Source organism: Thamnophis sirtalis, unplaced genomic scaffold (genome assembly GCF_051295495.1).
Source record: "Thamnophis sirtalis isolate CommonGarterSnake01/CBP01778 unplaced genomic scaffold, rThaSir2_p1.2 scaffold_3, whole genome shotgun sequence".
Lineage (NCBI taxonomy): Eukaryota > Metazoa > Chordata > Lepidosauria > Squamata > Natricidae > Thamnophis > Thamnophis sirtalis.
The window spans coordinates 70845720-70867973 of record NW_028261383.1 but is presented as its reverse complement, the minus strand read 5'-3'; the positions used below and the strand labels follow the sequence as shown (position 1 = coordinate 70867973).

General features: G+C 37.4%; 1 protein-coding gene across 1 annotated transcript in view; it reads left to right on the top strand.

The window, feature by feature from the left end:
* The window catches only part of PPARG (peroxisome proliferator activated receptor gamma), a 72455-nt gene that overhangs the window by 27519 nt on the left and 22682 nt on the right, over positions 1 to 22254 (top strand). Inside the window, exons 2-4 of the mRNA XM_014057989.2 lie at positions 12717 to 12944; positions 14285 to 14454; positions 16209 to 16347. Of these exons, the coding sequence (XP_013913464.2) occupies positions 12725 to 12944; positions 14285 to 14454; positions 16209 to 16347 (529 nt within the window). The 5' untranslated portion in view covers positions 12717 to 12724. The remainder of the gene's footprint in view (positions 1 to 12716; positions 12945 to 14284; positions 14455 to 16208; positions 16348 to 22254) is intronic.

Below are 22254 nucleotides of genomic sequence, written 5' to 3'. Positions count from 1 at the left end.
ATATGTGCGGCAGAAACCCAGAAGAAGAATGTGTGACACTGCACGTGCCAGGCGACATGGCTCCATATGCCACTTCGGGCACACATGTCATAGGTTTGCCATCACGGCCCTAGACTAAACTGTAGAGACTAATCGAGTGATGGGCTAATGAGATGGGGTGCAGCCAGTTCTTTAGGTAATCTGGTCCTATGCCATGTAGGACTTTATAAGTCCAACACCTTAAATTGGACCCAGAAGCAAACTGGTACCTAGATGCTAGGAAAAGTGTTATATGTACCCTTCTTCGAGAATAGCAGTTAGCAATAGCAATAGCAGTTAGACTTATATAGCGCTTCATAGGGCTTTCAGCCCTCTCTAAGCGGTTTACAGAGTCAACATATTGCCCCCAACAACAATCCTGGTCCTCATTTTACCCACCTTGGAAGGATGGAAGGCTGAGTCAACCCTGAGCCGATGAGATTTGAACAGCCGAACTGCAGAACTGCAGCTAGCTGAAGTAGCCTGCAGTGCTGCATTTAACCACTGCGCCACCTCGGCTCTATAACCCAGTATAGCTTGTGCTGCCATAATCTGCACTAGCTGAAGCTTCCAGATATTTTCATAATTATTAAATAGCTCCATGTAGAGCCCGTTGCCATAATCCAATTGGGAGATGGCCAGAGTATGGGCAACCTAGTGTAGAGAATTCCCTGTCCAGAAAAGGACATAATTGGCACCCAAAGCAGAGTTGAGCAAAAACCATCCTGGCCACGACTTCCAGCTACTCTTCAGTGGTGATGATAAGCTCTTGAGTACAGATGGGCTCACTCATAGCCAGATAATATACTATCTAAACTGTGTATGTTACAAACATATTTGAACATGAGCTTTTATTTTCTAATAACCAGAGATCTCATATAGGTGGTTCTTATGCTTTAATAAACTCTGAAAAAGCCAGTTGGTCATAAATGGAAACATTTCCAAATACCCTGAAATATTCCTAAAGATATAAGAATCATAATATGTTTTTGTTACTAGTGAAACATAAGCATAAGGATTTCTCAATCTATTGTATCATTATATTATTAATGCTGTACATATGTATTACACTTAATTCAGTGAGGGGAAAGGGTATTTCCACTTTATGAGATAATAGATATTAATAGGAAGAAATTGTAATGAAAAATGTTATGTTTACATTCCATAAATGAATTTTGTTTTATTATTCATACAACATAAAACATACTAACTAACCCCTGCCCAATACCAGAATTCACCATTGCAGATTCCTGATTGAAGGCCATCCTGTCTCTTTTAAACATCTCCAGCAAAAGTGTGTCCATTTCTCTTATAAGGATGGAACTCTTGGTTACCAAGTAGACATATTTCACTTTGTCTCTATTTCCTAAAACTTTATGCCCAGGGTTGGAAACACTAATCTGATCAATGCAGTGGCTTTAGTAAGTACTAGCAATTAAGAATTCCATCCTTAAGAGCCAAACATACAAGTGAATATCCATTTAAATCCTCAGCATTAAGAGGAAAGAAAATTCAATAGCTAAGGAAAATTTCTATAGAATCTTCTTTAAGAAAATGTATCTGTGCAGTATATTCTTAATCTAGCAAATAAGAGGCTAGGGTTATCTTTATTGGGCTAATATTTGGGGAGGATCAGTCTCCCCTTTTACTAGAATCTATTTTCAGATTCCAAACCAATATCCACTGAAAAGTAAAATAGCCCTATAAAAACATAATGCTCACTATTTCTGATGATCCATCAAATTACCAATAAACCCAACACATCCTAAAATTAAGTCCTATGGGCTACTGCTTATACTATCCTTGTAGAAAAATAAAGTTTGCCACGTGATTCACTTAAAGGGGTTAATAGTTGCTTTTCCTTTCTTTCCACCATCCATATGGAAGTCCATTCAATTTGACCATGAATGAGTAGATTTCCTCCTAAGATTGGGGGCAGTGAAATAATTTACAGTATAATTTAAATCCTTCAAGTGTTTTCCAGTAAGGAACTGACTAGAAGTTAATAAGTATTTTTTCTTCTTTTTGAATTAAAGAAGGTGTGTGTGGCTATTTCAGCCAACTGCTATTAACTTTAGGACTTAGTAACATACAGGGCTTTGAGGAAAAAAATGTGAATTACATCAATGTCTGTGTATGCCTCTGTATGGGCCTGTGTGTTTTACTTAATACGTTCTGATTAAATAAGTTCAAAATAACACACATTCTCTCTTAGACACATTATCCTCCTTGCTGTCTTGTACAAGATCACAAGGTTTCCCCTCTTAGTGAATTGCTCATACATCTCAAATTTATCATGTTGGAAGATTTGGAAGGCAACCCCTTAAATAGGAATCCAAAGCTGGTAAACCCCAGATGATGCTTACCCTTTTGTAACCATTCTGAACCATGATGTCTTTTTAAAAATGCATTATTATGTTTATTAGAATTATTAGGTTATAAAAGATCAGAATATATTCTGTGACTATGGAAATCATGATCTACCAGCCGATGTTTTCAGTTTAAAGGTCTGAATATTGGATGGGACATTTTTAATACTGAGTGTAGTATCATCAGTATGGAATAGAATATTTTAAACAAAAGAGAGGTTCAAATATTTAAAGAGGTTTGTGGTGGCGCTGGGCTACATGAATGTACTTGAAATCGCAATTTCTGAAAATTCTGGACAACCTAGTTTAAAAAATGTAGTTAAATGTAGTTAACAAAATTAGGAACAATACAAAAAATAGTAATCGTGGAAAGGTAGAGAAATGGAAAAGATTCTAATAGAAAGAAAGCTTGAAATGATTCATTAAATGGTGGTTGTAGGTTGTTTTCATGGTGAAATAACTTGAAAATTACCTATTCAAAAGCTGCTGCTGTGTTTCAAAGTTATCCCATATTCTATTTTTGGGGAGATGAGGTAGGAGTCTAAGTACTAGCAATGCCATTGTAAGCAGCCTAGGATTCACTGAAAAGTATCTTCAAATTAATGCTGAAATTTCTTATTCTTAAACGAATAAGAACAAAATTGGAAAAGCCATTTCACAAGCTTTCTTCTCCTCTCTTGTTACTAGTTCACTTTCAAGTACGTTAGATTAAACCACAAACATTTCCCATTCCTCTTTCTGAAAAGAAGGTGACTATAAGTAGCCTTTGGCAACAGGACTATTGTTTTTTTTTTAATCAGTTTACAATTCTACCTGCTAAACCTCAAACACTAGAATTTTATACCTTGAGAATTCACTGTGTTTAGGTGACTGAAATCTGACTGCCATCCAGTGCATATCGAAACATGCTTAAACCTGAGTGATTTTAAACTATTTGAATACCGTAGTCCTGTACAGAAATACTCAAGAGAATTTTATACACACATATACATATACATATACATATACATATACATATACATATACATATACATATACATATACATATACATATACATACACATACACACACACACACACACACACACACACACACACACACACACATATATATATATATGCCATTTTTTTATGTTGCCTTTGTGACACCGAGCAGGGATCTTCTCAATACTAACTTGGGGTGGGAATGGGGGTGTTTAACAAGAATATAAAAATGAGCTTAAATGAAAAAAAAAATCATTATATTTTCGGATCTGTACTTCAGTGTGTTCCTCTAGCCAAAATAAAAAGGTTTCATTTTCATTCTTTTCATTTCTATACAACTTTTTTTATTTATAAGATTGCATTTACATGATAATTTAACTCTAAATCAAATATATATTTTTCTTACATCTGTTTCTTATTAAATTATGTACATGCGTAACAACCTTGGCTGGAAGCAGATTTCCATGTTGACTGTACAGAATGGGGGTGGTGGTGATGATATATTTCAAAAGTAAAGAAATGTGTTGGCTTTGGAGGAAATACCTGTTAGAACTTGAATGGCCTGAATGGCAAAATTTGTCTGTCATTGTGTTATGTACATTTTTGGCCAAGTTTTCCAAATTTCTTAAGGGACTATGAGCTTATTTTAAAACCAGAAAACAAGATGCTGTCATCTGAATGACATGCACTTAATTTGGGATATTTAAGACCCACTTTTTTTTTTTTTAGTGAAAAGCAAATGTTCTGTCCTTGTGATAGGGTCCATTTTCCTGACACCGAGCGGAGGTCTTCTTAGTACTAACTCCTGGTGATCAATCAAACTAAAGACCTCCCAAGCTCTATATAAGGCCTTCCATAGCTCTTGTGGATTCAGAGTTTTTATACAAATTGGAAACAATTATTTACAGTCCAAGCGATCTATGTTATGAGTTATGAGATAATAGTAATGTAAAATTGCTGGAAAGTTGGTCAAAAAGTAATAACAGAAAATAATATTTGGTCAATATTTGGCCAAAAAGTGATACAGAGTCCAGATTATATTTTGAAGTCTGTGAATCTAGGTTTACACAATGTAATAGAATTCTATGGCATTTATTAATACAAGCCATGTTAATTGGTGATTTTACTTGGTGGAAGTTTACAAAGCTATAATCAAATGAGTGGTGTTTCCTAAATAGTACTCCATTTAGGAGAAAAAGTACTCCAAAAACTATTGTAAAATGCTACCATTTTATTTTTACCTGCCCTCTGAACTGCAATAAAGTATGATTAAAAACACACACACACATCTCATTTTCCTTATGTAATAAAATACATCAGGTAAGCTCTGAGTAATGTGCTCCCTCTGCTGATTTTACAGTACCACAACAGAATAGCTGTGAAAGGGAATTGTCTCACTGAAATAAATGCCCAGAAGAAGATGCCATGTGTTAGGAGAAAATGTACAACCTGAGGCACTAGGACTACATGGAGCCCTTGGGTTTGGTTCTCAGAGGCCTCCAAAGTTTATTACCAAATTATAATTTCTAATAAGGCAGAAGATGAAAAGGATGATGTACTTGACTGAAAAGTGTAGGTATCCATACAGGGGGACAAGAGCAGTGGTGGGTTTCAATTTATTTTACTACCAGTCCGCTCGCTTCCAGGCGGATGGGTGGAGCCTCCTGCTGCCACCACTACCAGTTTCCCCGATCCGGGGCAAACCGGCAGAAATCCACCTCTGGACAAGAGGCAAAATATTTCTCATGTTAACAACACTTATAACATATTTGCCTCAGATGTTTGGATGAAAATACCTGTGAATAGGTTATGTCATCTTGTCAGGTGTGTTGTCATCTTGACACAATCTTTGTTAAAGATACTGTCCTATTAACTATCATGGCTGTGCAACAGTTTGGAATTGAAGAGGAAAAGGTGCTTTGAGGAGGCTAAACATGTAGCAACTGTAAGAATACCATTTTTTCTTCAAATTGAAAGCACTATACAGCACAGTTAACTAAATCTAACTTAAATTGCATTTTTAAAAGGTGATTAAAACTAGACTTTGGCCTGGCACCACTAACTATTGTGTGACTTGAGCTCCGTGCACGTCATTCAAATCCACAAGTTGCCCTTTGAAAGGCCAACGAATTGATCAATCAACCCTCTATTCCCTCTGATAAAGTCTTCCTTATTCTACCCTTCTTTCCTCCAGTGTCATAGATTAATCAGCCTTCTTCGCCCTCTGAAATTCCATAATTTCTTTAATTCCCAATGCATCTGATGGAGAAGATGGGTAGGAAGTATTAGCTACATATGTGGTGATCTTATGTATAGTTTAAGACAGAATAAAATCCATAGAATTCTAATATTTATTTTTAATTCTCTCTGAATTTCTTTTTATACATTTTTCCATTTTTGGTGAGTGTACAACCAGTGTGAAATTAAGGATGTGGCTGCTCGTGTTCACAAGTCTAGTGACAATGATCTGTTTAGTGAAAAGAAATTATGTCTAGAATGCAGTGCAACAGGCCAATCAGGTTAACAGAAGGAAAGCTTCTTCATTGTATGGGGTAAACGCTGAACAAAATGTTGTTAGCCTATTTATTATTTATTGCCATAGCAGAACGCCCAGGGAATGACAATTCCCTTAATTCCTAACTTTTTTTTTTTAATTTAAACACACAATTAAAGTGTGGTAGAACCACACATCTGCAGAATACAGGTTTCAAGAAGTTTGCCGTAAATAAAATGTGGGAGTCCATGGGATTGTGGGGAACTTTTTTCCTATGACCTAAGCTCAAGGCACTTTAGCCAAAGCGTTTTAAATTATTGTTATTTAAAGCTATCCCAGACCTCTGTGATCCCGGGAACTAATTTATTTCCCAGTTGGCTGTGGAGCAGTTGAAACAATTGCAAAGTGAAGTGGTTGTTGTTTCTTCTGAGACACCATGGCTCTATTTCCCATTGGAAGGTACTATTATGTCCACTAGCTCTCTCTTCCTTAGTTTCACTTCTTGTAATGGAAACGCAAGCCCAATGACTTTGCTATCTCTCTCAGAAGCCCAACTAAAAGGAACATTGGTGAAACTGACTAACGTTAGCTAGAAACTGCCATGAAAAGCACCAATCTTAAATTGTTAATTGAGTTCCTCTTTAACATGAAGTGAAAATATTTTGTTGTTGTTGTGGCAGTCTTGTGGGTCTGCATCATCTTTGGCAGTGAAGACAGTAATTTTTATTCTTTGCTCTCAGCACTTTGTGAAGCAATGAATAATCTGATTTTTTTCCCCGGAGGGCTGCAGAAATGAAAACAAGACAATGTGAAAGTGTGTGTAGCCAATAGGATAGGCTTCAGTGGTGGGTTCTGGATCCTGTTGCAACCGGTATGCTGCGACGGGGCCGGGCGCCCACCTTGGGCACGTGCGCTGTGCACGCATGTGCACCCACTGCCCTGCGATGCTCCAACTGCTTGGCGGAGGTCGCGCAGTTCGCCGTATGCTGTGCACGTGTGCACAAATGGCCCAGTTGGCTTAAAAGCAGGTAAGGAACACGGGCGGGCAGGTGGGCCCACCAAAACACCATTTCTGTATGGTGGCCGCTGCTCCCAGCGGCCACCAGTACATCCTTACTGGTGCGTACCAGCCATAACCCACCACTGAGTCCCATGGGCACCTTCTCAGGAGAGCACTGGAGATATGTCTTCTATTTTTTTGTCATATCCTGTGTTTCCCTTATGCGACTAGCTATGCGCAGCACTGTCCTGTTCATTGCCTTTTCTCTATTCCTTGAAAGTAAAAAAGAATAAAGAAATGAAGCTCGTTCCCTCCCATGGGTACCAATTCATTTGCATATAGCATATTTTAATTAACAGTGAGAGTCTGGAATAAATGGTACTGCAATTGAGTTAAAGTCTCCTGGGGAATCTTTGGATCTACTTACCCATTTCCTTTTCACTTAAGTTGAGGGTGGGACTGTGGAATGGAAAAGCATAAGCTATAAGCTTAGAAACTCATCAGGATGCTGTCATGTACCTATTCCCGTGATGGCAAACCTACGACACGCGTGCCCGTGTCACCTGGCACGTGCCTGTTTGTCTTCCGAGTTTCTGGTGCACATGCATACACAACGATCAGCTGTCCTTTGTGCGTGCATGGCGATGCCAAAAACCAGGGAGCGCATGCGCACCAGCCAGCTGATAGTTGGGCGTGCATATGCGCTAGAACCAGGAAGTTCAGCTTTTCTGGAGCAGGATCCCTTCACACATGTGGCAGTGCCGAAAATTCTGGTTTTTCCTCTGAATGGAGAGAAGCAAATTTTGAATTAGGAATGCATCATTTTCAGTTAGAAACAGCTTTTCCCCCCAACATGAAGCTGTTGTTTTATGCTTCAAGCAGTTGTTTTGCGCTATTTCAGTCCTTTAAAAAAGCGTTTTAAGTTCAAAAAAGCTTCTTTCAAGCTCCAGACACTTCCAAAAGTGATTGAGACAGCTCAGTTTGAAACATCTGTTTCAAATTAGCAAAGTTGTTTCAAATTCAAAATGGAGCAATTTTCATTTGAAATGATTTGCACACTTGTACATTCCTTGCATGGCTAATTTGGGGGAGTGTGGTTATTACTTGTATCTACACATTTAAATGGTAACGAAGTGACTTCTAATCATGGTAAAGCTTTGCTTTGTTCTTTTCTTTTTTATTGCCAAAGGACTGGGTCACCTTATGCCAGTCTTAGAGGGCACCACATTTACCCATAATATTATGCATAATTTCTTTTAAAAGCCATAGATATCATAGACCCCAAAAGACATCTCTTATTCTTGTGTTTGATTATTCTACATAGCACAACACTTTCATTTAACAAATTCCAACAATGTTTTCCTCTTCTAGGCACAATTAGTAGATTTTATTTCTGGGGAAAAAATGATAAACGTCTCCACAGTGCCTTTCATATAGACTAGAGTATATTACAGACAAAATAAACCAGACGAATGAAAAAGATAGGAATATTGTTTCTTCATTACAGTATTGTGTTTTTTTAAAAAAAAAGATTATTTATTCAGTCTGAAGTACTTAGGAAATGTAAACTTTAACAGTTTATTCAGAAGGTATCAAAGAGAAAATTATCTTACCAGTTTCCCCAAAATGTGTCAAAGAGGGGCATGCTTATTGTAGTTTCATCATAGATAATTCTTAGTTTTCACATTGTAATCTGAGAAAGCATTAAGCCTAAAGTTCTAGGTAGCACTTACTTTAAACACTAGCTCTTTTTGCCCTGGTCAAGGTTTGGAGGAGCTGTAAAGTTGGTGCCATATAGCTAGTTCTCTTACTGATGCAAAAACCATAAGCAAATGACTTCGTCTGTTTAAAAAAGAACAGTGGAGGTTTTGACATAGCATTCTAAAAAGCATTTGGCTGCCCCTTGGCTTGTGCCAAGATCACTTCTGATGCAGTTTCACTACATTGGAAGAGAGGGGAATTAAAGGGTTCTTTCTCTAACTGGATTCAAACACTCTGCAAACTGTGGTTTGTTTTTGAATATGACATGGTGGCCTGGGTCACACAATCCTAAACTATAGAACATGGTAAATAAATCACAATATATGTCTTTGTTGATCCTGTCAAACCAAACCTAAGCAAGACAAGTTGTGTCTTAAGATCATGAATAATGCAATGAATTATTCAATGCCACCCAGAGTAACTTTCCATGAGATAAGTGACCATATAAATGTGATAAATAATAAATACATACATACATCCACTATAATTGGGAGACAGTTGTTGGGGGGATAGTTTGATCTTATTAATATTTGGCTCAGCTTTTTTAATACAACGGGAAGGTTTACAGTCTCAAACAATTGCAGCAGCTGGTAAATTCATACGGAAATTGTTACGTATTAATTGTGTTCTTCTTTTCTGGGCTAAGCAACATTATGCATAGCACAGATAAGGAGTAAGAAATCATAAACCAAAGGAATTAAGGTATGAGATGAAAAAAGGAAACACACCTAACATCAGAATCATTCAGAATTTTTTTGCAAGCTTGGAGTTTTCTAACATTCTCACCGCATTTTTTTTCATCTAATTTTCTTGAACACTAATATTCACCCTCATTCTAACCTTCAACACATCACTATAATTCTTGTAAAATCTCTAATGCACTCTTTCTACTATCCCTTCATTTCAGTTTCATCCCAAATCATTTCATCACTTTTATTATTTTTAGTTCCATCCCTTCTGCTGGAACTCTTTCTTTTGCCTCTTCACCCATTTCCAAAACCATTTTTTTTTCTTTTAAAATCACTGTGCATCTTATTGGTCACTTTTAAGTTTAACAGTTTCATTCTTTTAAGTCAGGGGTTTCAAACTCAATTTCATTGAGGGCCGCATCAGGGTTGTGTTTGACCTCGGCGGGCCATGGAGTGTGTGGCCATGGACGTGATCAGGGTGGGCATGGCCAGGTCGGTGTCACTCATCAAGGCTCCATTTTTTGCCGCAAAGGTCTCCTCTAGCCATCTGCCAGTGAAAATGGACCTAGGGGAGGCTGCATATGGCCCGCCAGGGCTCCGTTTTCACTGGCAGAGGACTGCAGGAGGCTGTTGCCATTGTCCATTGAACATATGCAAGCCTTGAAATTCCTTTTTTTGCGGAGCCACAGGAAATTGCACTGCTGAATGTTGACATCACAAAGACTGATTGCACAATTTCTCAGACACAGAATTTCTAGGGAAATTTGGGTAAATCACTGGATCTGATATATTATTTTGGTGAAGTATGACATGTGTACTGTAGATGGTATATTTATTAAGGAGCCGAGGTGGCGCAGTGGTTAGAGTGCAGTACTGCAGCCACTTCAGCTGACTGCTAAGCTGCAGTTCGGCGGTTCAAATCTCACCGGCTCAAGGTTGACTCAGCCTTCCATCCTTCCGAGGTGGGTAAAATGAGGACCCAGACTGTGGGGGCAATATGCTGACTCTGTAAACCGCTTAGAGAGGGCTGAAAGCCCTATGAAGCGGTTTATAAGTCTAACTGCTATTGCTATTGCTATGTCACACACACACACATTCTTCAAGAGCTCCAGAAGCACAGCTAATGTACTCTCTTCACATTCCCCCCCCCCCACAACAACTCTGGAATGGAACAACTTGTGCTGGCCAACTTGCCACGAGACAACTCAACATGAGATAATTCAACAGAGGGACAAGTAGAATTGCAGCTCACCCCCAGCCTTGAGGACTTCTAACTTTAGAAGGTTCAAATCTAAAGCAAGACAAGGCCGACTGCAATTAATTCGTCTCTTGAGTTATGTTGAATTGTCCTATAACAAGTTGTGCTGTGGTGAGTCAGCCAGAGCAAGATAGCCAGGACAAGTTGGCCAGGGCAAGTTGTCCAAGACCCCACCTAGTAGTAGGTGGGACTTAGAGAGAGTGACTGCCCATATATTCCTCTGCTTTTGAGGCTTTCTCTCTTTTTTTTTTTCATTTTTATGATACCTTTATCAACCAAAGTTTTAATTGTTTTGCAGTTGAAAATATTAAAATCACTTTTTTAAAAAGACTTTTCCACCCTGCTGAGAAAATTATTTGCTCAGCAGAAAATACTGATGGAGGAGTGGGGGGGAATTTCCAAAGAAGTGTGCTGAGGATTGCAAACTTTAAGGCATGCCCAGACTCACCCAGGTCACAGGGTACATCTTTTACCAGAGCTGGGACACCCAGGGCCAGTGATATGTTTGCATATGTCACTGAGGAAGTTAAACGTTGACAAAAGCCTCTCCTCCCGAGTCTAATGTGATTACAGTCGATAGACCATTGCTGCTATTTTAAAAACCATTTTTAGGAAGGAAGGCAGGGTAGTACTGGCTGGTTCAAAGTAAACAGAGCCAAACCAGTTTTTATTACATAAAGGTGTAAAGTCCATGCATGCTAGTATTCCATGTTTCAAATGAAATAGCAAGCCAAATATAGTCAGCTTTCTATGTTTATATGTAGGCGTGTGTATATGTCTTCTATGACGTACAGTTCTAGTCTTGCACATAATTTTGTGTGTGTGTGTGTGTGTGTGTGTGTGTGTGTATCATATCTTATATCTGTGGTACTATTCAAGCAGTTGCCTACTTCGAAGCTAGTATTATATATGCCTAAAAGCATTGCTTTCCTTCCTCCGTCTCCCCTTTGTTCAAATTGGTGTACAGTGTGTGCTTTCTTATTTTTTTAGGATTATTAATAAGATCTAGTCTGATCCTAATTTAGATATGAGTATTTTACCATTCCAGACTTGGAGAACATTTACTCGCTTTCCAGTGCTAGGCAAATACAAAAATTTAGTGGTTGTTGCTGCATTTTGTGGAGTCTCATCAGTTGTCATGAAGTCCAAAGTTGACTCTTTACAGTTGTAGGCAGCATTCTGTCTGAAAAAGTAATCCTTGTATGAAAGAACAATTGTACTATGTACTACTTAATTCTGCTGAGCAAAATGGTTTAAATATTGCAATAACAAGTCACCTTCTAGTAAGTATCTAGGACATTTATGTAGTTTTCTTGGTAACTATACAGAATTGGTGAGCCATCACCATCTTATATGATGATGTTTTTACTTTCTAATGTAGTCCGCAGGTTTAAGATTCTTAACCATTAACCATCTCATTAACCAGATCCAATTCTCCATAGCTGTCTTGGCATAACTATCACCATCTTTTTCTACTTGATATTTTTTTTAACTTCAAAAGCATCATATTGGGGATCTCAAGCAAAGGTCAAAGGAATCTTGTTTTATAGAGTGACAACAGCAAAGATCAAAGGGTTCATTTTTTATAGAATGACAGCAGCAATAATGCATTTGTAGAATAATTAATTTAAGTGATATTTGAAGGCTTCTGAACATATGTAAAGTGTACACCCACAATCATAATTGCACCTGGTTTAAGGGAATGGTTTTTCAGCTCAGAAAGTGTAATTTTCAAATAAACAATTAAGTAATATCCACATTGAATGTAATATACAGGAAGCTCACCCACACAATTCCCACTAAAATTAATTTTGCCATACTAATGGTAATAAACTTCCTGGTAGATTATGCATTGGCTGATTATTCATCCCCTCCCTAGATTTATTGGATTCCTTTCCCCCAGGGGAAAAAATAATCCAACATATCACTCCTGATGTTAATAAAAAAATAACAACTAAAAAAACAGAAGATTTGCAACCATTCATACATTGTTGGTATGTGTTGCTTTTAAAAATCTTTACAGAATTGTGTCAGAACAGCACTTCTGAGTATTTGTGGCTTTGTTTATTATTTTTCCAGAATGTAATTTTTTATTTTATAAATATTGTGTCTCACTTTTTTCTCTTTTTCTTTTTAATTTCAGGCTTTACAATGGTTGATACCGAAATGCCGTTTTGGCCCATGAACTTTGGTATTAGCCCAGTTGATCTTTCTACAATGGATGAACACTCCCATGAATTTGACATAAAGCCCTTCAGCACCGTTGATTTTTCCAGCCTTTCTTCTCCACATTATGAGGACCTTCCTCTTGCAAGAACTGACCAGATAGCCCTTGACTATAAATATGATGTGAAATTTCAAAGTTGTCAAAGTACGTAAGCTTTTTATTGCTTGATCATTATAGTTATTAGGAGAGTGTTCAGTTTTAGTTGGTATCAAACACCATAGCTTATAAATTAACAGCTTTACATCAGTGGCTTTAAGGTTGTGAAACCTGTTAGTTTAAAAAAAAAAGAATTCCCAACACCCCTGATCAGGAGGCAAATATCAAATGATTCCTTAAGTCTCACAAAATTTCATCAACTGAACACAATTTGAAAAATCTTATTTTATATAAACTGGGATTCAGATAAAATATACATTCTTCCATGGTAAAAGGCCACCGATTGATTGATAGGGGGTTGATAAGTTATATGATATAAATTCTTATTTTGTTGCTATGTTATATCAAAAAAATGAATTTGTAGGCCACTAGGACCTGCAAAAAAGACTCTTTGGTACAATCAATACATATTTTAAGATTATAGTTATTTCCTTAAATAAGAAAAAAAAAGCTGTTGCTTTGCCTTTGCAACAAAAAAGAATAGAACTATCACTTTGTGTACATTTAATCAATTTAAAAGCTTGGGAAATGATTTTTTATGATTCCATGGAGTAAATTGCAGGAGGGTCCAGGAATGATTATTATGTCCTAATCTGCCCAGAGACTGAGTCATAATTGTAGCCATGCCTCTTTGACTCTCTCTCCTTGGCTCCTGTCTTGACTCAGTCTGGCCCAAGAGAGACCTATATTTCTTGGCTCCTGAGTATTCCCATTCCTGCATCTTCCTGCACCTATTCCTTCTTTTAAGAGCTTTTAAGGACTGTAAACTATATCAAAGATGAACAAGGGTACAAATCTTTAATATATACATATGGTAACCACCATCCTTTAATCAACTGAGGTTATAGCCTCCTGAAACTTCACCCCATTTAGTTGTTTTGGGAATATATACTAAAGGATATTATTCCCATTTTGTAGTATAGGGTCTGGAAGTATCAGCAAAATATATGGGCAAATCTCAAGCTCCTTCCCCTGGACACTGGCCTTTTCAGTCTTTGTTTCACAAAAATTCTAGTTAAAAAAAAATGAAAATATTGGGTTTGCTATAGTTGAAACTATATTTTGAATTGGATTTCAGATTCTGCTTTAGAAATGTAATATATAGTAATTGGTGGCCACCAATGTTTTACTTTGGCTTTTACCACTAGAATGGCAAGGTTAGCTAATTCAGACTCCCATTTGCTGATTTCAGTAACTATGTATATCTAATTCTATTTTTTTAAATATCTGAATCTAAGAATGTATTCAGATTTGCAATACTAATTAGAGCAATTGGTAATAATCAGGGATTTGGTTAATTCTTCTTTTGAAATCTTCCTCTTATTCAGATGCAATTAAAGTGGAGCCTCCGTCTCCACCATATTTCTCAGAAAAACTTCAGATGTATAGTAAACCTCATGAAGAAGCCTCTTGTTCTCTCATGGCTATTGAATGCAGGGTGTGTGGGGACAAAGCTTCTGGGTTTCATTATGGAGTGCATGCATGTGAAGGTTGCAAGGTAGGTAATTGTAGTAATGCATGATTCTTTAAAAAAAAGTTTCTTTATCTCTTTAAAATGCTATCAGCCCTTACTGTAATGTTAATAGTCAAAGATAAGAATTTCAAATTCACCAAATTCAGGAGTGCCATATACTTCTAGTTTATTTCTTTTCTAATATATGTGATAACATACTGCTCCTCATTATTTTGCATTAATAGAATCTAAAACATCATCTGAGTTAGTTTTAGCTAAAAAGTTCCTTGTTTGTTTTAACTAACAGGAAAATAACAATAAGGAACTTACTTTTCCAAAGTATGTTTTGTTTTGTATTTGTCTTGTTGGAATATTGCACTTCAGCTTTTATTTGCCCCTTAGTATACCCTGAGAGAGCAAGCACATTGAGGTTTTTTATAGCAATTCTAAGGATGTGATTTAAATAACATTTTTAAAATTGTTAGAAAGCTAACTTTATGCTGTTGAATCACATTTTTAGAACTGTTAGGAAAAAAACTACATTGGTAAATGTGCTTGCTCTCTCGGGGTATACTAAGGGGCAGATAACAGCTGAAGTGGAATATTCTAACAAGACAAATATATTTCAAACAGGAACAAAGCCAAAGTAAGAAAATGTTTCTCATGCACTTCATCCAAGCTTGAGAAATAAATACAACTCTTTGAGATATGTCACTGTAGACCCCCTCCAAGCATATTCAATATTAACATTTTGTCACATCAAACAATTTATTTAAAAAAACTTTCTCTTTTAAACAATCACATCATTTCCCCAGAAACTATAATTTAATACAATTTATTAAGTGAATATTTCAAATGTTTTGCAGAATTATAAATAAGAAGGCAGGAAATTATTAGATACAATACAATACAATAGCAGAATTGAAAGGGACCTTGGAGGTCTTCTAGTCCAACCCCCTGCCTAGGCAGGAAACCCTATACCATTTCAGACAAATGGCTATCCAACATCTTCTTAAAGACTTCCAGTGTTGGGGATTCACAACTTCTGGAGGCAAGCTGTTCCACTGATTAATTGTTCTGTCAGGAAATTTCTCCTCAGTTCTAAGTTGCTTCTCTCCTTAATTAGTTTCCACCCATTGTTTCTTGTTCTACCCTCAGGTGCCTTGGAGAATAGTTTGGCTCCCACTTCTTTGTGGCAACCCCTGAGATATTGGAACACTGCTATCATGTCTCCCCTAGTCCTTCTTTTCATTAAACTAGACATACACAGTTCCTGCAACCGTTCTTCATGTTTTGGTCTCCAGTCCCTTAATCATCTTTGTTGCTCTTCTCTGCACTCTTTCTAAAGTCTCCACATCTTTTATACAACCCAAACTGAATGCGGTATTCCAAGTGTGGCCTTACCAAGGCATTATAAAGTGGTATTAACACTTCACGTGATATTGATTCTATTCCATACATATGCACACACAAATTCTCTATTTAGTATACTTAACTCTTGTAGATATCTTAATTAAGCTCCAATGAGCTTATCATAAAGTAAATTCTACTGGAATTAAAAAAAGTTCCTTTTATGTTAATGCAATATTTAAAATGCACATAGACACATATCATATTGCTTTGTTCTGAATGAATACTGAGAACACAGATTTCAACAATATTAAAGATTGTGATCAAATCCACAATAAAATGAAAATATTTCTAGCCAAAAATACATGATTGTCTTTCAAATTAAATCTGATATGGTGGGAAATTCCTTAAGTCTAATATTTTTTTTTATTCCTTTATTTTTATTAAAGGGTTTCTTTCGCAGAACAATCCGTTTAAAATTAATCTATGATCGATGTGATCTCAACTGCCGCATTCATAAAAAAAGTAGAAATAAATGTCAATATTGCCGATTCCAAAAGTGCCTTGCAGTTGGAATGTCTCATAATGGTAAGCATCTGAATTTCTGGTTAGTTGTTTGGTAATGGTGTGTCAAGAGAATGGATTGCATTTGTTATCTATGAAAACTTTCTCCTCTCCTGCAATCATGAGATTCTGTGCATTTCGAATACACAGAGTTTATAACAGGGTTGAGCAGCTCTTTATATAGAATGTGGCATCCTATGTGACCTGCACACACAAGTATTCTTAAGTGCAATTTCTATTGTTTTAATAAACTCACTTCCATTATATCTCATAGGAACATAGACATGTCATGAAATGCTAAAAGAGTAATTAAAAATATATATTTTAAATATAATCTGGAGGATCCATGGAGCCTTGTGCCTGCATACTTTATCTTGTCAATCCCAAATTCAACCAAGTTAAAAAAAAAAAACGAGAACGCATTGCAAGATCTAAGCATATACTTCTTTGAGTTTGGCACTTAGATGCAATGCCCATAGAAAGATGTTTAATAATGTCAGGGGCTACAAACCGTGTTAATCCTTCCTAGTCATGCAAAACATTTTTAAGACCTCAGGACTAGGGCTGCTGAATGTGAGCAAAGGCTCTTCCAGTCCTGGCAAAGGAGCATATCCTTGGAGTGCTGGTTTATATGATAGCACAAGCAAATGATCTTGGTGGAATGAAGAAGCATGTTCACCCAGCAGAACAGCTGGAAGAGATCAGCTGGTGTTTTGGTTGCTATGTCTGTTACACACAATCGTTATCTTTCTTTGTATTCCCATTAACTATCACTGTTAGTTTTCCCTAAATTATTTTCTGTTCTCCTTTACCACACTATGCCTTTTGGTATCCTAGCCATATTTTAGAAAGAAATCATATCCTTCTAGTGTGGTGTTTCTCAACTTGGTAACTTTAAGATATGTGGACTTCAACTCCAATGGCTGGCTGGGGAATTCTGGGAGTCCACATATCTTAAAGTTGCCAAGATTGAGAAACACTGTTCAAGTGTCAGTGTAATATATAGAATATGTATTATTGGTAACATATGAAGTGATTGATAACATATGAAGTTATAAATCTACTATTGTCCAATACTGTAATGTGTTTGTTGACTGTTGGGAGCTTATATTCTAGGTCAGCCCTGAGTACTTAATTCTTCATATATTTTTTGGAAAATAGGAAGGTTCACAATAAAATATAAATATCCTCTTGAGTTTTATGTAGGTTTTTTCAAACAGTGAATATTTGGCTCATGTAGGTTATTCAGTAAATATTTGGCTTGAAAAGCTTTGGATTTCTTATTCTACTTCCCTGCCCCTATTACTTCCTCTTCCATTGCTATATCTTATTATGTCATTAACCTTGTTTCATTTGGTTATTTAGATACCATTTTTATTAATTGGGATTATATAATCATATGTTTTTTCTGCTTGTGAGTCTGAAAGCCCTTTTTGGTTCTGACTCATACATTGTTTTACATCATAAACTAAGTAGATCATTCAGTGCAATAACATTAACATTTCCAAAATCAGATGTTCTTTCTTTCTTTCTTTCTTTCTTTCTTTCTTTCTTTCTCTTTTTTCCATCCTTCTTTCCTTCCTTTTTTTCCTTGTTGAAACTTATTTTCACTTCTGTGTTAAGTCTGGGGAAATATTAATCCATTTTAACTATGGTGAGATGAAAAGTTTTTGCCTTTTATATGCAAAATTATTAATGTAGTGCCTAGCTTTTGGTAGAATAAGATTTTTTTCTTCCAAAGAGTTGATAGATTAAAGAGATGAATGGCATTTCTACACAACCATCAGCCGTGTCTTTCATAGCCTTTCCTGCATTTTTATGCCACTTCATGTATAGCCTAGATAGTCAGCCACTGCATCTGTATGGTCACTGAAAGAATGCAGTGAAAACAGTACAAATGGTTATTATTGTTCAGGGAGAGAGCAGAAGGGACCTTCATGACAGGAGGGAATGATAAAATCCATAGTATCAGAAGACAAGTCAAGACTGGAATTCTTACTAATGGGAAACCACCCAACTCCAGAGGAAATGCAGCGAAATGATCTTCACAACATTTTTGCTTCAGTTGGAGCTGAGTTAGCAGCTACTTGGCTTAGCTTTCCACCCAACACTTAAGTCCTCCAGTTTCATGGGCTTACAATTGGTGCCATTCTCAGAGGAAGAAAGTTACACTCTAATGCCATTTTATCCAGTCTGAGGAAAGAAAAAACATCTGATGGCTTTATATTAATTGGTGGCAACAGAAAAGCCCTATAGGATCCCCTGATTTTCCAGGAGAGGAGAATTATGCTTTGCAATGTGATTGCAATGGCTCTAAGCTGGCAAAACTTGTGATAACATTCTTTGGCAAGAAGTCTCAAAATTCTGTGATCTGGGTTTGAACTATCTGAATTTGACCTTGTTATGGGAGTACTTTTCATGAAGTAGTTTATTTGCTGCTACTTATTTGTTTATTAAATTTATATGCCACCCATTTTTCCCACAGGGTGATTCTGGGTGGCTAGTAGAACATAGAAAATGAATTAAAAGCTTTAAAACTATGCAGAAAACTAGAATCCAGGAGACAAATAGTAGGAGGATGAAGTCTTCTTCTCCCATCAATCATCTCCAAATTCTCCCTTGTGGTTCCAAGCCAACAGGCAAAATCAAGTTTTAATATTCTTCCAGGAGTCCAAAAGAATGGGGACAGTTCTCCCCTACAGTGGTAGAATATTCCACAGGTCAGGGCCACATAGGAAAAGACTTCTCTTTGACCGTTTCTGCCGGAATTGCATAGCAGAAAGGGTATGTAGCAAACCTCTTCTGTTGGAAGCCTTGACAATGTAGAAAAGTATTTCTGCTAAGGGAAGTTAATGTTGTTTCATGTATTCATTGGCAGTCCGACAAAGCCATATCTGATTTATTCCAAAGCATTGTGATATTAGTACACTCATTAAATGATTCCAATCAGTAGGGAGAGAAGGGGATGCAAACAAAACAGTACAGAACAGAACAGAACAAAAAATATATAGTATGCTTGTAAATTGCCACAAAAGACTGAAGAGGTAGGTTTCCTTTTATTCCCAGATTATATTTCATGTTCCCCAAAGTCAACTCTTATACTTACAATTTTAATGAGAAAAAAAGTCAGTTAAAAAAACTATTTCTACTTCCTTCTTGTTCATGTTTTTGACATATTCAGTGGTCAATCTTCCTCAGTTATAAAATCTTCCCTAGTTTTTCTGGACTGCACGTTTATTCTTCTATTTCTTAAAGGAGTCCCCATTGACTTTTAAAAGAATATACATTTGAGTACAACATATGGTGTTGGCCCTAACACAGGTTGTAAGAAAGAGCTTGATAGATTTAGGAGATGAATGTATGATATGGGACAATTTAAAGACCATTTAAGTTCATGGTCTAAATTTATGAGAAAATATTTAATGTTATAATTCTTGAGAGAATGAATTCTAGTCAAGATTGTGTTCTCTCTCCTGGCAAAGCCAAACGAAAACAGGAATAGAATGTCATAACAGAGTCTTATGTAATTAAAAAACTAAAGAATTGCAAACATTACTGGGAAAATATCTTCTCTGTGGTTTTTATTTTCTCAGTATAAAATTTAGTTTCCTGACGCCAGAAGAAACTATTAACTTGTTTTTTATTACCAACAAATAAATTGTTATGAGAAGTATTTTCTTAAATCTGATGTTATTTTAAAGGCAAAAAGAATTGCTGTGAAAATATTTTTATAGAACCTCATATAGACACACACACTTTGCTAGAGAAACTCATTCTGAACAGTATAGTATGGAAGAACAGTGAAATCTATGGGATTTCTCAAGACAGAATAGAAATACACGGGGCTCTAATATACATCAGTATCCAGTGACCTGAGCTTTTTGAGGTATCAGATTCCACACCATGAATGATCCATACTCAATAATTCTATGAATTAGGTTAGCGTATCCTCGCGTAATCTTGTTTTCCCCAGAAATATTGGATTGATTTCCAATGACTTTCCAACCATGATTGCTAAAGGTAGTTGGAGTCAAATTGGAGAAGACTAATAACAACACTGTCAAACTCTTCTTTGCACCCTTGACTGGAAAGAGTTAATTCAAGGAACAGAAATATAAGTGCAATAATTAATGGTATTTTTATTAGAATTTATTACAAAGTTGTGACAAAAAGAATTCAAGCCAGTGCCCTACTTTAGATAAGATGCCTATAGTATACATTAGCAATTCAGCAGCAAGAGTTTTGTCTGTTTCCTTCTGTTTTGTTGATGTAGAAAAGAAAGAAGTTTCTCTTGTGAAGATGGGACAGTAGGCATTTCCTGTGTTGATAACTCTCAGCGTTTTTATCAATGTGAGAAATAGTTCTCACAAACAGATTTATTTAGCAAAAGATAGATATCAGAGCTTAAAAATCTGACTAACTCCCTGTACAACAGTTCAAGGACGTTCTGAAATTGCATAAAACTGAGACTACTGCTTACTGAGAAAATTAAAGATTTTTTACATTTATTTTAGAGAAAATATAGACCATGTAAACCGCATGTAGACCGTGTAAAATCAAACATTATGAAGCGGTATATAAGTCTAAGGGTTATTGCTATTTTCAATGACATCAGGTTTAGGTTTAGGTTTTAGGTTTTATTAACATTTGTAGGCCGCCCTTTTCCCTGAGGGGACTCAGGGCGGCTCACAGAAAACCAAGGGAGGGGGAATACAACATTAAGACGACAACATATAATAAAATCAACACCATGCATTCAATATTCGGGCGGGGTAACGGTCCTTATCCCCAGGCCTGACGGGCGAGCCAGTTCTTCAAGGCTGTGCGGAAGGCTTGGACGGTGGAGAGGGTACGAATCTCCACGGGGAGCTCGTTCCAAAGGGTCGGGGCGACTGCTGAAAAGGCCCTCCTCCTTGTAGTTGCCAGCCGACACTGGCTGGCCGATGGAATGCGGAGGAGGCCCAGTCTATGCGATCTTATAGGTCGTAGGGAGGTAATCGGCAGAAGGCGGTCTCTCAAGTATCCAGATCCACTGCCATGTAGGGCTTTATGGGTGAGTAAAAGCACCTTGAAGCGCATCCGGAGATCGACAGGTAGCCAGCGCAGCTCGCGGAGGATAGGTGTTATGCGGGTGAATCGGGGTGCACCCGCGATCACTCGCGCGGCCGCGTTCTGCACTAACTGAAGTCGCCGGATGCTCCTCAAGGGCAGCCCCATGTAGAGCACATTGCAGTATTCCAGCCTAGAGAGCACAAGGGCCCGAGTGACTGTTGTGAGTGCCTCCCGGTTCAGGTAGGGTCGCAACTGGCGCACCAGGCGTACCTGGGCGAATGCCCCCCTGGTCACAGCCGTTAAATGGTGGTCGAATGACAGCTGTGGATCCAGGAGGACTCCCAAGTTGCGGACCCTCTCTGAGGGGTGTAAAATTTGACCCCCCCAGCCTGAGTGTTGGAATATTGGCCAAATCTTTGGGAGGGAAACACAACAGCCACTCGGTCTTTTCTGGGTTGAGCACAAGCTTGTTAACCCTCATCCAGTCCATAACGGCTTCAAGACCCCGGCCCATCACGTCAACCGCTTCATTGATTTGGCACGGGGCGGACAGATACAGTTGAGTATCGTCCGCATATTGATGGTATCTAATCCCGTGCCTGCGGATGATCTCTCCCAGCGGTTTCATGTAGATGTTAAATAGTAGGGGGGATAAGACCGAGCCCTGCGGCACCCCATCAGGTCCAATCTGCTTTATTTATGCAGGTAGGCAGATGAATACACATCATCCACACAGCAGCATTTGCTTAAGGGATTGTACCTGTTTTGGACCTTTGCAAAATAGGGGGTACCCCTTAAGCAAAGTGAGAGGCTGAAATAGCCTGTAGTATGGATGAGCAAGGGTGCAAAAGCATATAACTCATAATTCAACTATTTCAG